The sequence below is a fragment of the Leuresthes tenuis genome, unplaced genomic scaffold, assembly GCF_036924035.1.
Source record: "Leuresthes tenuis unplaced genomic scaffold, fLeuTen1.0.hap1 SCAF_1, whole genome shotgun sequence".
Lineage (NCBI taxonomy): Eukaryota > Metazoa > Chordata > Actinopteri > Atheriniformes > Atherinopsidae > Leuresthes > Leuresthes tenuis.
Genome location: NW_027325355.1, coordinates 17644474 through 17659546, shown reverse-complemented (window position 1 = coordinate 17659546; position 15073 = coordinate 17644474). Strand labels below are relative to the sequence as shown.

At 40.0% G+C, this 15073-nt stretch overlaps 1 protein-coding gene across 2 annotated transcripts in view; it reads left to right on the top strand.

Moving 5' to 3' along the window:
- Nucleotides 1-1177: 1177 nt before the first annotated feature.
- Nucleotides 1178-15073, top strand: part of xirp2a (xin actin binding repeat containing 2a) — a 52494-nt gene continuing 38598 nt past the window's right edge. For both annotated transcript variants that reach the window (XM_072385701.1, XM_072385621.1), the window contains exon 1: nucleotides 1178-1529. In XM_072385701.1, coding sequence (XP_072241802.1) covers nucleotides 1326-1529 — 204 coding nt within the window. In that variant the 5' untranslated portion in view covers nucleotides 1178-1325. The remainder of the gene's footprint in view (nucleotides 1530-15073) is intronic.

Sequence of the window (15073 nt, the reverse complement as noted above, 5' to 3'; positions counted from 1 at the left end):
TATAAGGCGACAAAAGGTGTACACCTCAAAACTTAATGATGATATACTATAGGATGTTTGTCACTCTGCTCAGTCCGACATGCATGAGCCTTTCCTCAGCAACGCAAACAAAATGAAAGATGGAGACAGAGACTCATTCAGTGTAAACAAAACACTCCTTTTTCATTGGACGGGCCATTAACTACTGAGCAGAACGATTCATCACGATTCGAACGATTCAATCATAATCATAATCATAAAAATAAGTGTCTTTTCTATATAACTTTGAGTAATGAAATGATGGCATTATTACATGATAGACATGGAATGTACATTAAATCCGGCAGCTGTCCTCTAAAGTCCTGACTTTGTGATGATGAAGCTGTGAGGTAAAACTTACTGCCCCCTTTACTTAAGCTAAAGTGTCCCAGAGATAAAAATGATACATTAAAATGCAAACTGTCAACGTAGCAAAATATTACTGATGTTAATGACGAATCTAATGACTGAAACTCCACCTTATCTTACTTGTTAGTGGAAAAGGTAACGACTGAACCATATTATCTCTGTTCAGACTGCAGGATCTGCAAGTGCAGACCATTCTCACAGATCCTTGCACAAATAATTCCAACATTTTTGGCCTTGAGCACAGAAGATTTGTCTGAAAACCATTTTCGAAACACAGAGTCTGGCATGTCAGGCTTGTTACTGTTTTAAGGTATCTGAAAGGCCTTTTTTTTCACTGAAAACATTTGCTGTCAAATGAATGTATTGAGTTGTGTAGGATAGAAAAGCACATTATGAGGACAGTATGACAATGGATTTTGAAATTAAATTAAACACTGTGAATCATTGTGTTATTATATGTTTACTACATGTTATTATATAGGTCCAATTAGGCTACAAGGAAACAGGACACTAGGGTCAACTTCTCTTTCCTCCTTTATTCTTAGGCAGCTCTCTTCCCCTCCTCTCCCTCTCTTATCCTTTCCAGACTGTCGTCACTTCTTTGGCCTGTCTTTAAACTCACATCTCAATTCGCTTTTCTAAGCCCACATGTGAGTTTACATATGCCTCAGTGTGTATGAGTAATTACAGGGCAGAAGAAAGAGGGAAGAAAAAAGGGGGAAAAAAAGGAAAAAACCCTTTCCCCTGTGAACTTTTTCATTCTCTCCTCCTCTCCCCCCCCCAGCCTCTCAGAACCTCCGTACAAGGCCAGAGAGCTTCTCAGACAGAGAAGGACTCCAGCAACATCGGCCCGTCTTTCTGATTCACCTTACATAATAGACTTCCTCTGCGAGAACAGTCTGAAGGGAAAAGCGGGGGTGTACAGTTTCTCTTCAACAATGGAAATTCAATCAGGAAATGGAGAGGAGGTGGCGAGCATGACCTCGGGCTTCGTTTCCTGCGGTCCCTCCAGGCCACAGGTAGTGGCATCAGACGATCCAGTGCTCAGAGAAGACCTGCAGGCTCCTAAGAGGATCGAGCGCTTTGATATCCCACTTAGTAGCCTGAAGAGGATGTTTGAGAAGCCTGCTGTGACAAGCACTGTAAGTACTGCCTTTGTTCATTTTTGATTTGAGATTTTGAAGGGAATTGTACTTTTTTTTGTACAAAGTTGTTCAGCTCTTAAGGTAAATAGCGTGCTTTGTGTCGCTTAAATGGATGGCTTTCGAAAAGATTGACCAACCCTCAAAGACTTAAAAGCCAACAGTGGTGGCCATGATACTGAGGTAATCTCTGAAGAAATATAGATCTTGTTTAGGAGTAGTCAAACTTTACATTGTGTAGATTGCACTGTTGCAACGTCGGTCAGAGACCCCAATCTTACAGGTGACTTGTGTTTGGATAGAAAAGAGAAAACTGAAAGCACAAGTCTGAAACAAAGATGGCCAAGATATTATTCACTTGCCTGGAGTTGGGGTTTTTCCATCATTTAGTTAATTCCAAAAAGTGCTTACAGGACACATTTCCTTTCCGTAGAGGAGAGTGGCCTTCTCTCTCCTGCTTTGTATTTTCCATCCCAGCTGGCTTCTATGAGAGGAAAATCTAAGTCTGTTGGATCTGAAGCGATCTGTTACAAAACAACTACACATTTGTCCAACGTCTGTCATATGAGGAGACGTCTTACCTACTTTTTGCTCCGTACATGATTAAAACATCAAATCAAAGCCCTCTGAATCTTTCAAGGATTATGAGCCCAGTTCAGGTGCATGGGAACCTCTCAGCTCATAGCATCCAGCCTCTTAAAATAAAAGCCAACATAATCCTCAAGAGCCAATGAATTATGGGGAATGTAGTTGTAAGTATGTGTCCGTGCCAACTGGTGGCAGAGATGCAGAGGGTTGCGGACACTTGACACCCTGTTATTTAAGACCTATTTTGGGGGGCTTTATGGTTAAGCAGGACTTCAAAAATAAACCTGTAATTGCTATACTGGCTGCTGGAAGCAGCGCGAAGCTTCTGTGTCAGACTAGATACTCGGTAGAGAGAGACGTGGCTCCGTCACAAGCACATCTGGCTCCAGAGATGAAAACATTTGATGAATTACTGCGGTTAATGAAGCCCATCGCTGAGGCCTAGATTAAATGTCTGCTTCTTTTGATGTTTGCTTTGGCTTTTTGGTCCAGCTTTTAAGGTTAATACATGCAGTCTCTTATCAGACATGTGACTGGGCTGGAGCAGAATGACCCACAGCAATCTCAAGGGATAACATCTCTGCTTTGCTTATGTTGTGGCTGCTCCACTGAAGGTTGTGTATTTTTAAAACCTGTTGAACAGCTTAAGACTGCAATTTTGACAATTTCACCAGCTTCTTCGTAAACACAGGATCACTGAGACATGTGTTTTATTGTGACCTGTTACTAGTCTATCGCCTTGTAACTGTGTCACTGGCATCATTTCTAGCTGTAGCAGGCTCTCGAAGTCACTATTTTCTTGGGGATCAAACAGGTAAACTCCATCCTGTTTTCCCAGGAAACGGTGTGTTAAATGTCTTTGTGCACAAAGGAATTATGACAAATATAAAAAACATGTAAGCTGAAACATGTACACCTTTATAAATATCTAACCATGTGTGTTCTAAAAAGTAAACCTAGCCATGTACGATAATTCTAACCACAGTGATGTACTTTTAATGCCAACCCTTATCATATGTGGGCAAGACTGCAGTTGAAAAAGTAAGGAATTGCAAGTGGAAGGAAAATAGAAAAAGTACAATGACATGATTGAAGATTTTGTCCAGGATGAGTCTCAAACCATCGGTCCCCTGCACAAACGTTCACAAAGGTCTGGATTAGCACCTCCTGTCTTTCCCTGCTTCCTTCGTAGAGCATTTTTGACCAAGTAAACACTAGTAAGACATGGAAAGTTGACTTCATTATGTAAAAACAGGTACAGACACGCAGGATGCTAATGAATGGAGACTTAAGCCATGTCTGTGTAGAGAAGTAAACAGGATAAACGTAGTAGTTGTACAACTTTTGAGCCTTTGTTGTGAAAATGCAAAATGTTGTGCCGTGGATGGCTGTAGCTTTTTCACTCTCCGACAAGAAATCAGGTCGAAGACTAGTGCAAACCAGCATGTAGCACCTTCAGAGCCTGGAAAACAAACCAAATGAATGTTCAGGAACTGTCTCATATTTTGAAAGAGTAACATACAACAGTAGATTAGAAGTTTAGCTAACATGATAACATGCTAAATTGAGGAGGTTTCTTTAGATTTCCATCAGTATGAGGCACATAATGTATATTAAAGTTATGGAAGTGGTTTCAGTAATTCAGTAGCCAATCCACCCTGATCTTTTTGAACAAAGAGTTGATATTCCATTTATTTTCTTCTAAAAAATAACAAGTTGTCCAGCTGGCCAAAATGCCTGTGTCACAAGGCAACAACACATGCTGTGTCTTGGCTTTGTTTCATAAGTGCTTCATTAATCTTTGCTTGAGAAACTTTCGTAATCGGCGTCAACAGAGCATACAGGCAATGTTCCCAGACTCCCAGAGACAGAAGAGGACGAGCACTCTGCATCTTACTGGTTATAAAACCTGACCTTGCTGCCAACTCATCTGTATTGCTGAGCTTGTAATATGTGATGACGCACGGTATTTTTCAGTCCGTGCTCCATTTAGTTTATCTAAACAGGACGATGTTATTGGACGGCCAGCCATAACAGTGACTGATAGAGTCCCTGGTGGTCGCTCAGCTGAGGCCAAAATCCTAAGTGTGAGCGGTCGGGGGAGGCAGTCTGAGTTTCTCAATCGCTGAGAGGAGAAGCAATATATTATGAATAAAGAGCATGGCTTTTTCTCCCCAATCGTGTAGTCGAATGCACCTCGAGGGACGCTGGCTTGTGTTTAGAGCATCTGTCTGACCTTCTGGTCAACATTGAGAACACACGAAAGAATGCACACATGGTGAAGCACACGGCTGAGACAGATGACAATGTAATTTCTTATCATGCAAGAGCCAAACACTCAGAATGAACACAGACAAGATTAACTGATTCAGAGTTGTCAGAGATGTTTTTTTATTACATTTCCTGCCTTTTAGGTCGAATGGCTTTACCCAGCTCTTCTTCATTATGTGATGGTAACCGTTGGCCAGTGGGTGGCAGTATAAGATCTATTGGACGAAATAACATGATATCAAAAACTATCACTGTCAAGCTGACTGTATGAAAAGGCATCTAAATGATATATCTTTATCAGAAAGTTATCAAAGTGGGACAACTGCTTCTTCTCCATGCCAAAAAGAATTTTAAGATGTCCTTTTTGAGTTTTTCTGGATTGACATCATTCGTACGGCATTAAAATTCTGACATTTTAGAGAAATGCAAAAAGCAGCAGAAAATATTTTAACAGGATTTCATACTGTGGGATAATGTGAGTATCACCTGAGTAACAGGATAACATGCCTGGTTTAAAATGGAGACAGGGGCTTTTTTTAGGTGGAACACTCGTGCTCTCTCGTTTCTGACCGACTGAGGCGTCTACATAAACTCGAGTAGCAGCACAAGAGGTCTGGAATGTTCCCTCAGTTTATTTTCATGACATGAATCATCACCTCAACGATCTGACTCGTGTGCTCTTGAATGGATTGGGGAGATAGGTATCAATATTTCCTCCAAAGAGCCTTTGTGAAACAATCTCAAAACATTGTCTTCTGATCCAATTGGCAGTGAATGAAGCAATGCTTTAGGCTTTTCATATAGTTCATTTCCATGGCATTTTAAAGTCATCCTTCTCTAGCTTTTAAGCAAGCGAGTGTTGTCACTCTGCCACACTGAATGATCTCACTTTAAAGTGTCAAATTTATTAGATAATAGTAAGCCCTTTGGCTAAATATAAACCCTCTTCTCAAAGTAAAAAAAAAAAGAAGAAATCAATATGAAACACGGTATCCAAATGTAGTCAATTAGATGTTAAATAAAGTAAAAGCCACAATATGTCTGCTAGACATTGATCTAGACACCAGTGTCCTCATTAAGTCTATTGAGCTTGTAAAAATTCCATTAACTCTTCCCTGTAGTCTCAATTTCACACATTTAAATCTTGTGATGGAGCTGGCAGCAGATGCAAGTTTACATTGCTCATCTGCTGTTTGATGCTGACTTGTTGCTCTTTTGGAAATAATTAGAGTTACACTGTCGTGTGGTCAGGCAGAGAGACGCAGCAATGAAACGTCCTGCATCATTTGACTCAAACTCATTTGCCTATCTGCCCTTTGTTTACAGAAAAAAGCATGTAAAAAAATCCGTCATTCATGCCTTTTTTTTCCAGAGGTATTGGTGAGCACGTGCTTCGTCACTCCAACGTAAAAAATACTCTATTCCCAAAGCGGAGTAATGAATGCATATCTCTGGGCCATATTTCTGAGTGACTCAGATGGTCTTTTCTCTAATGCAGGTCGACACCCACTGCCCCACAAGAGCATATGCGTTCTACAATTAGCCAAAGACTTCAAGGCTGTTTCAATCATTCATTGTGACATTATGTTATTGCGGGGTACCACCCCACCATCTCTCATCTCTGCCACTCATCACTACGATAGCACGAGATATAAGAGGAAGGAGTCTTGGAAAAAATGGGCACAGTGGCTGTAAATCTTTTGGCTGGAGCTGAGAAAGCTGAGAAGGCCGTACGCTGTGCTTACACAGTGTTGTTTTGACTTAAAAAAGAGCTGTGCAAGCATGACACAGCGGCAATACTAATTACTGAGTATTAGTTTTACTTGCTAGCATGTGCTAATTACATAGCATTCACAAGCAATCTAGTACAGAAAGAACCAAAATAATGTTTCCTTCAGCACTTATTGTGTAACAAACAAGCTGTGTCATGTATTTGGGGTATTTTTGCACAACATCCTTGGCAGAACTTAATCCACTTTTCTTCATAACCTGCAACAGTTAGAAACACTCGGAAACAGTCATACTCATGAATAGAGGCAAATCTAGTTTATAGCAGGGACATAAATGCTGATGTGAGTTCAATAGCGGGGAGGTAATTAATCTGTAATTATTAGCTAAGATGGGCGTTGAAACTAATAAAAGCAACTGGATTTATAGCTACAATGAGGGCAGGTAAAGCCACTTCCCTGGAGAAATATAGGCCGTCTGCATGAGGCTTTGTTGAGAGTCCGTTCAACATACAGTAATAGCAAGTTTGCTCACCTGCATGAGCTTGTATTACACACTCACATAATTATAGACTAAAAATCCCCACAATATGAACTAGGTATGCAGTATGCCAGCTGATGTCAGTTCTGTGGCTTGGTGTATATATTTGGAGAGGCTGAAAACAGAGCCGCAGGAGCAGTCACTTTAGAGTCGTCATGTAAAAATAGTAGTGCCTGGTGATGTTGGCATTGCTCAGTGAACATTTAGAGAGAAGGAAGCCTGATGAAAGAGACTGAAACATAGTTTATATTCAGCCAGCATAGGACTTTATTGTGAAAGAGAGTTCTGAGAGTGAACGGGAGGGAAAGGCTGATGGCAGTGAAGATGAAGACAGATAAGAAGTCACAGAGATTCAGAGTGAATGAGGGGGGAAGATGGAAGGGTGGTGGTTATAAGAAAATCAACGTGAGGCAGTGTAGGTGATAATCAAATGATATTCATGCTTCAATAACAATTAACTTCATTCCATTTAGTCTTCTCACACTATTGTTTGTCCTTGGGCATGTGCAGATGTGTGTCATATTTCAGCCTATGATAGGAGCACTGATAATCAACAAAGAAATGCCCGGAACACACGAAGCGGTGCTTAATGAAAATAAAATTAAAAAAACCCAAAGGAGCAGAAAATCACAAGCAAAGATAAAAGTTGCATGTTTCTGTTACAATTATGTCTGCTCTGCTTTGCAGAGGCAAACTCAAAGGCAAAGCTGCATGATTGGTAAACCGACCTCTTGTCCCAGAGGCAAAGCAAACCTTCTCTTTCCTGAGCAAACTGTGGGCAGTCATCTAAAGATGAAACAACTCAGAGCGTTTGATCAGTGTCACAGCATTCCATGTTGGTTCACTGCTGTTTGTGTCGCAGTTATGCAAAATTGTTCTGGGCATTCAAACAACAAGCGATTACAAAGATAAAAATCTGCTTTAAGCAATGCCCTTGCTTTCAACAAACATGAACGTGTTTGACATCGACCTTTTATCTCCATGTTCTCTGAGCTATGAAGAAAAAGAGCAGCGCGAGTGTAAAACCATCAGTCACCAGCATCAGCCAGCACTGGGAAAATTCTTCTCTGCCGCACCAGTTAATCAGATTCGTGTCATAGTTCAACTCTCAATTTCTCAGTGCTAGAAAATGTACTCAAAGCTTTACTCGGGTAGAATTTGATGATTAGTTCAAGTCTAAAACAAAGTAAAAGTACCTACTTAAGAATTAAATGTATTCACAAAGGAAATGAAGCCCTGGTGACTATTGTGCTACCAAGAGTTATTTACTGCATTATCACTACAATTGTTAAAAACATATATTTTAAGTCCAACTATTACATATCAGGCTTCCATTCATGATTATTTTTCTTATGGCCAGATCTGCTAATTTTTATCCTCAATAAACTGCTTTTTTGTGTTGTTTGTCATCCATATCACAGAGATTGCTTGGTCCAAACCACTGACTGAACACATTTACGGAAAACAGCTTATTCATTCATTTTAAAAGATGGACTTTATATTGTTCTTGCTGTAAAATTCTGTAAATGATTAGCTGTATGACAGAAGTTTCTTCCAGGTAAAGGATTCCCCCGGAATCCCTCAAAGCTTTCAGTTCCGCAGTTATATATAGTCATCAGCTACTATAGATATTAAGTATATTCTATTTTTATTCATTGCAAGTTCACATACTTGTCCACACCCTCTTAAAATACATCATTTAGTCATCTTGCAGTATTTTATCAAAATGCCTTTAGATAAACAAATGCACAAAGGAATTGTGACGAATATATATAAGAAGTGTCAACTTCTGCCGTCTGGTGTAAAGACATAAATGTCTCATATTGACTGGTACAGACAACCAAGTGAAAGTGCTGATTGTACTTCCCATTCCAGCACCAGTGGCCTGATAACGTTCCTTTTAGTTTTCAGCGGTCAGTACACACAGGAGGTTTTTTTTAGCAGTCAAGCTTTGAAACGGAAAGTCACTGGACATCTGTCAAGCTTAACATTTTCTGCTGCTGAGTCAAGATCTGGGTCAAATTTGTCATTTGCAAATTGACTTAGTTGGGTCAGCTTAATCATTCCCCTCCCCTATCAACATTTCCATCCAACAGTGTCCCTGAGCAAGGCACTTAACGCTGTACAAATTCAGTGGGAAGTGTTGAGAGACCTGAATGAATCTGCAATTCCAACTTGATTAATGTTTATACATTAGACATAAAGGAAGTTTTCTGTCATCAGTCCAGGAAATACTTTTGCTAATCTTGAGGGCCACTGAGGGCCTGTCTGTATATAGTAGTAATGCTCTATCTACTTTTCATTGTGGCAGTGTGTGTTGGGGTGGGGACGACGACAACTCTAATCTGACCCACCACAAAGTGTTGAAAATCTTTGCAATCTGGACTTTCTAGCATAGCCATCACAGGCACATTTTGGCCAAATGTGGGCTACTTTTGGAGGTTTTGCCTGAGTTGCAGCACTAACATTTTGCAGCTGCAGAAGAGAGATGTGGTGCAGATCTCATTAACTGGGTTTAACTGTGTTATGGCAAGTATTGTGAGAGTCAGGCATGTCCAAAAGAGGATGCAGATTTGGGAAATGTCTGGTGGATAAGCTTTGAAAGTCATACTTGCCCTGAGTTAATGCCGTCAAACTTCAGATCTGGGCCATGTTTAGGGTAAACAAACAAATCTTTGATATGTCAGAACACAGGACATATTAGGAGAGTGTTGCAGCGGACTCAGAACTCTGCTGCTCTAATCCAAAAATACTAACTGTAAAACAGTTGGAATAATTTGTGTGAAATTCAGTGTGAAATTCCCTAAAGCTGTTTCTTCTGTGGCCCCAATCAGAGCAGCTCTAAGATTAGCTGTCCCATCAGAGTGCTTTGATCGTTCTCCAAACTGAGTGCACTCTGATCATTGACTAGGCAGGTAAAACACAAGCAAAAACACAAAAAAAATAAAATAATTTTGAGTGAGACAGGAATCACCAAAAAGAGCCCAAGCTAAGCTAAAATGATGACCAAAACAGCAGTTTGTGCGATGATGAAACGGAAAGACATACAGTGGACAGTGAAATAGAGCTGTTGCTCAGCGTTACAATACAATGCGATGAAAGCCCAGAAGAACATTAGAAAAATGTATTAATAGGCACCATTTTTCTGTCACGGTTCCCACATTACACAAAGCAACAGTGGGCATGTGCCAAGAAAGCCCAAAATGCCCAAAACCTCTATTGGTCCACACAGACTTACGTGTCCAGAGAAAAAGTGCTCTTCATGATAATATCAACCTCGGTTTCCGCCTCGCTCCATGCTGCACTGTTTAAAAGAATGACAGATTAATAATTTACTGCACAGCGAGCAGGCGCATGGGGGGAGAATTTTGACAGGACAGAACCATAAAATACTGTCTTAGGACAACTCTTGACTAAATGTTGCATCATGTTTCCCATGGTACCACTGCATCCGAACGTCGTGTCACAAACGTTCCAAAAGGATGTATGAAGCAGAAGCTGTGACCAGAGGAGCAACAGACACAAATTACTACTTTGCTCATATATCAAGATAGGGTTTTGTACTGGTGAGTTCTGACATGAAGATGTGGCAGTAGCAGGCTTCTTTTCCTTTGTGAATGTGAATCACACAACCCAGGTTTTCATTATCATATGTTTGTGTATCCGTCTTTTTATTTGCTGATTTATCTGCTCTGTTTTGCTGTTGTCTGCTGCACAGCTTTTCACTGCAACACAGTCTGCGTGTTTGGTCTTTACTTGAGCCATTCGGTCGCTGCTGGCCGTGGTAGAAAAACTCCAATCACGACGACAAACGAGACTCCATCTGTCACTCTTTTTCTGCCGTACTTTATATTCCAACTGTAGTACAACATCATTCTCTATCCATTTACTTTTTCACTTGCTATTTCTCTGTCACCTCCCTCGCTGCTTCTGAACCAAACCTCCTTTGAGCCCATGGGTGCCTGAAATATTGATGTGGGCGGTTCTCACTGGCCTCTGTTCAGTCATAATGTGAACAGCCGATGGATATCACAATAAATTGTTTTCATACTTCCTTTGGATTGCACTAGAGAATGCTTTTGGCATCCAGAGCAAACAGACACACAAAATGTGGTTGTCAAAGAGAAGACACAGAGGGAGGGTTGTATGAACACTGGGATGACCTTCCAATGAACAATGCACACAGTTGCATAACCATCTCCATTGTTCATTAACCTTCATAAGTGAGCAAAGAAAGATGGTTGCCTTTAGAACCCGATACAGATCTTGTGTAATTTCAATTTTGTTTTGTTAATGTTGTTTTATGGAGCTACAAACAGCTTAACACCTCAAAAATATACTGAAATATATCAGACACTCTGCATCAACATTAAGATTAACATTTAACATCAGACACCTTGAGTATGAAAAAGAAATATTAGATTTTTTTGTCTTTAAGGACATGTGTAATCAACGAGTACACTTAAGATTGTGCATGCTCTTGTCATTATGACTACAAGAAGCCTCTTATTAACATATAGTAATGATAGGTCATGGTAGACATTTGGACAAACAACCTCTTTTTATCCTTCTTCATGGACATTTATCAATGCATCACTTAGTGCTATAAAATCACTAATGTCTTAATTTAATTGTATTCCTTCTCTCTTTTCTTGAGTGTGCTTTCCACTTACACTTGATGGTAAGTGCAATAAATAGGATACACAAGTCTGCTCTTTAATTCTAAATCATCAGGGTTGAAGTTTAGTTGTTTTTTTTAACTACACCTCAGAACAATGGGTAGTCACTTACAAATGTCCTTCTGCAAATTTTCTTAGTCTTGGTGGGTCAGGAGATTCTCAGTCCCAAATCATCACATTCCGCCACTTGGTCAAGAGCCCTTTATGTCAGTTTTCAGTGCATTGAGTACCTCTTTAATGTCACTTTCCGATGTACAAGGAACTGATCAACAGTTCTTTGTTGCTTGTCATTCCTCTGTTGTGATAAGTGATGTATTAGCAGTAAATCGAGACAAGAAAACACCATTATATAGTGCTGGGTTGCCAACAAGTAACTCAGACCATGCAAGGCATCTGGAGGAGAATAAAGACCTGACTGACCTTGTTGAAGTGCTACCTTGAAAATAATCAGTTCAGTTCATTTTTCACTACTGCACTGCACATCAAAAGTACTTGGTAAAGGGTAGAAAACATGGCCAGGCTTTCAAACATAGATGGGTCTAGGGGTCGGGTATTGGTTCCTGCTGAAATCTGATTGGCCCAGTCCAGTCACTGGTTTCACTTTTTATAGATGAACAAAAGCTGCAAACTGTGTCACTTCTCATAACTACAGTGATGCTATTTGTGTACCTTGTGTGAAAAAAGACATTTAGATAAAAGAAAATCAACTGCAATCTTGTTATTGACAGCATTTATAAGTTGTAAACTTTCAATGAGTGGTAAATTCCAAATGAACCTGAAAGTCGTGTAATGGTGCGTTCCATTTTAAATTGGAGGCAAATTCCAGGCAAATGACAACTTGCAAATTGTATTCAAATGTATTCATCTGAACATATAGCCATCAGTAGACAACAAATGGCTGATGAAATGTATGTAATGTACATTTAATTTGGAGCCTGTATGGGCCCTGGCTTTGAGAAATCCCAGATCCACAATTGTGTTTGAATGTACAGTGAAATTCATTTAATCATAGAAAGCTTTGCCAACATAGTTTCCATGGAGACACGTCCTGCAACTGTTTCCGTACCAGATGCACGTCCAAAAGTGATGCTTTGGGGATACCCTCTGCACTCAAAACAGATGGAGCAGGATCTGACTGTGTGTCAGAATGTGCTGAGTTGGGCAGGTTGGGTGGTTCTGATTAAGGAAGGTCTCAAATTCCAGGATGGTGTCCAAAAACTGTATTAATGACAGATGGGACACATTAATTGTTCAACAAATGCCTAAAGGCACGAAAGATGTGATAGCCAGACATCCTTGTGTGCAAGAGAGCTTTCTAAACATAGTCATATTTGAATATTGTCATTCTCATCATCATGTGCACTAGTTCCTTTATTCTCTCACATTGGTTGAACAGTCCAATGTGCAGTCCTGTGTTTTCTTTTCATTGCGAGTATTGAATGCCAGCTGATGACAACAAGCTTGCTAAATGTGTCTATAAAGTCTGAAAAATGATGCTTGACTGTCGTTTGCAAGCACTGAGGCACTGTTTTATATTGTATTTGAATGTGGTCCCCAGCACCACCACAGATGTATGAAGCTAAGTACAATACATCAGCAACGAGTTGATGAATTACCCACAAAAAGGAAACATTAGGCTGCACTTTTACGACTAAAATTTCAAATTTTGTGTCACGGTCAGTATTACGGAGAGGAGCCCCCACTCCAGAACTATCACCCAACTTTGTTGGAAGGAAAGAAAATCTATCCATAGTTCTTTAATTTAAGCCTCTCTGACTTTTCCGATTTTTTTCCCTCTGAACTGTATATCTATTGCTGGCGTGTTTGCACAGAATAGCTGCAGGTGCAAGGCTCTGGTTTTAACTCGCAACTGTACAGCACGCTCTCGCAGTGACTGATAACCCATCACATTGGGCTTGAAAGATTGATTTATGTCAGTCAAAGTTTGTTCTTTTAAATCTTTATGATGCTCAAATTGGGTATATCCATCCATTTTCTATACCCGCTTAATCCAGCCCAGGGTGGCTGGAGCCTATCCCAGCTGTCATTGGGTGGGAGGAAGGCTACATCCTGGACAAGGCGCCAGTGCATCACAGGCCCACATTATGACAAACAAGACAAACAACCATCCATGCTCACATTCACTCCTAGGGACAATTTAGAGTCAAATTGGGTATATATTTTTTCTTATTATCTACTGCTCACTATCAAATACCTGAGTTCTAGTAGAAGAAATGGAACTGACTCAGGGAGTCTGTAATAGAATTTTTTCTTTTTGAGAAAGTCGCTCTCAGGAATGCGTTTTCATATTCATCCTTTTTCTGTTTGGACAGATTTACTGTGTAAATAGATCTTATTCTCTACATCACTACAGGTGGAATGAGTTGGTGTTTAAAGACAATGGCAAGCATATCTAAAATAAGAAGAGCTGTTCGATGAAAGCGGTTGAGCTGCAGCGTGTAAATGAATGTCTTTATATCTTTTTTTGTGCAAATCAGTCTCTCTTTGCAACAGCTGCGTCTTTCAGGATGACAATTACAGAATTAAGTAAGGCCCTCACGCAGGTTCTCATTTATTCATTCACCCATCTGTTTAGTCGCACAGTCTGAATGACTGAGCCCCAGAGGTCAAAGCAGTGTGGCGTCTACAGCCATGAAGCAGGTCTCAATGTACACCTGCAACCTCCACAGCTGTATGTTGAAACAGAAGCCGGCCTTTGAATTAGGGTGCACGACTCGTGCGTGCTTCAAACAGGGATGCAGCAAAGGTGATATCCTGACTTTTAGCACGTAGTAAGCATTCATGTTTTTATTCCTGTAATGCAACCAATAGAACAAGTGTTAGAGATTGACCTGAGGACTATAATATGCCACTTAAAACTGACCTATGGCATTTTCAAGCATTAAGAACCTCCACCTAATTTAAGAGATGAGCTGGTGCTACACTCACACGTAACAGACATGTTAATGGAGAATCAGTTTAAGAATGGTATTCTAAGATATTTTTCAGGGGCAGCCTTTTGAAAGCACACAATTTGTTCCCATTTTTTTTTAATTTGCATAAAATGGCAAAGATAACACAGAGTTTCACAGAAATGAAAGAATGTTTTTGCAATGCCATTCCCCAAAGAGCTATTAGCTTGAAAAATTGGCATATCTCAGCATGTCCTTCAAAAAACCGAGGAAACTGGACAAAATAAGAAAAAATGTCAGTCCAGTATCTGAATGTGATTAATCATTAACCAAATAAAATGTCAAATAAAAAAAGAGTTGACAAAAGTTTGGAAAACTGAGATGTATTCACAGAGGGAGGTTAGGCTGTACCATGAGTGGACAGGGGTGTTCTTTTTGTGGTTTGGCTTAGCTGAAGATGTCGCGCACATCAGCAGGTAACAGGGGATCTCTCTTGGTAGTTGAAATAGACAGAAACTCATAGCTTACAGTTAAACATCTGATATGTTGAAATGTCCTGGCATAAATCATCTGTTGTTAACAAGCACTGCAGTACATCCTCTACAGCTACCACATTTTTTTCTTGGGGTCCTTCTTAATAAGAGAATATAATTGTATAAAATCATACTTTAAGCTGCTTATAGGTGACAAAACGATATTACTGATATGATACTGAATGTCCAAATATTCATATTTGATCTAATTCTACCTCTTTTCTTCTTCATATTCAACTGCTAGCCAATTCACATTAAATATGAACTACCTGTGCAGTTGCATGTAGTTGCAC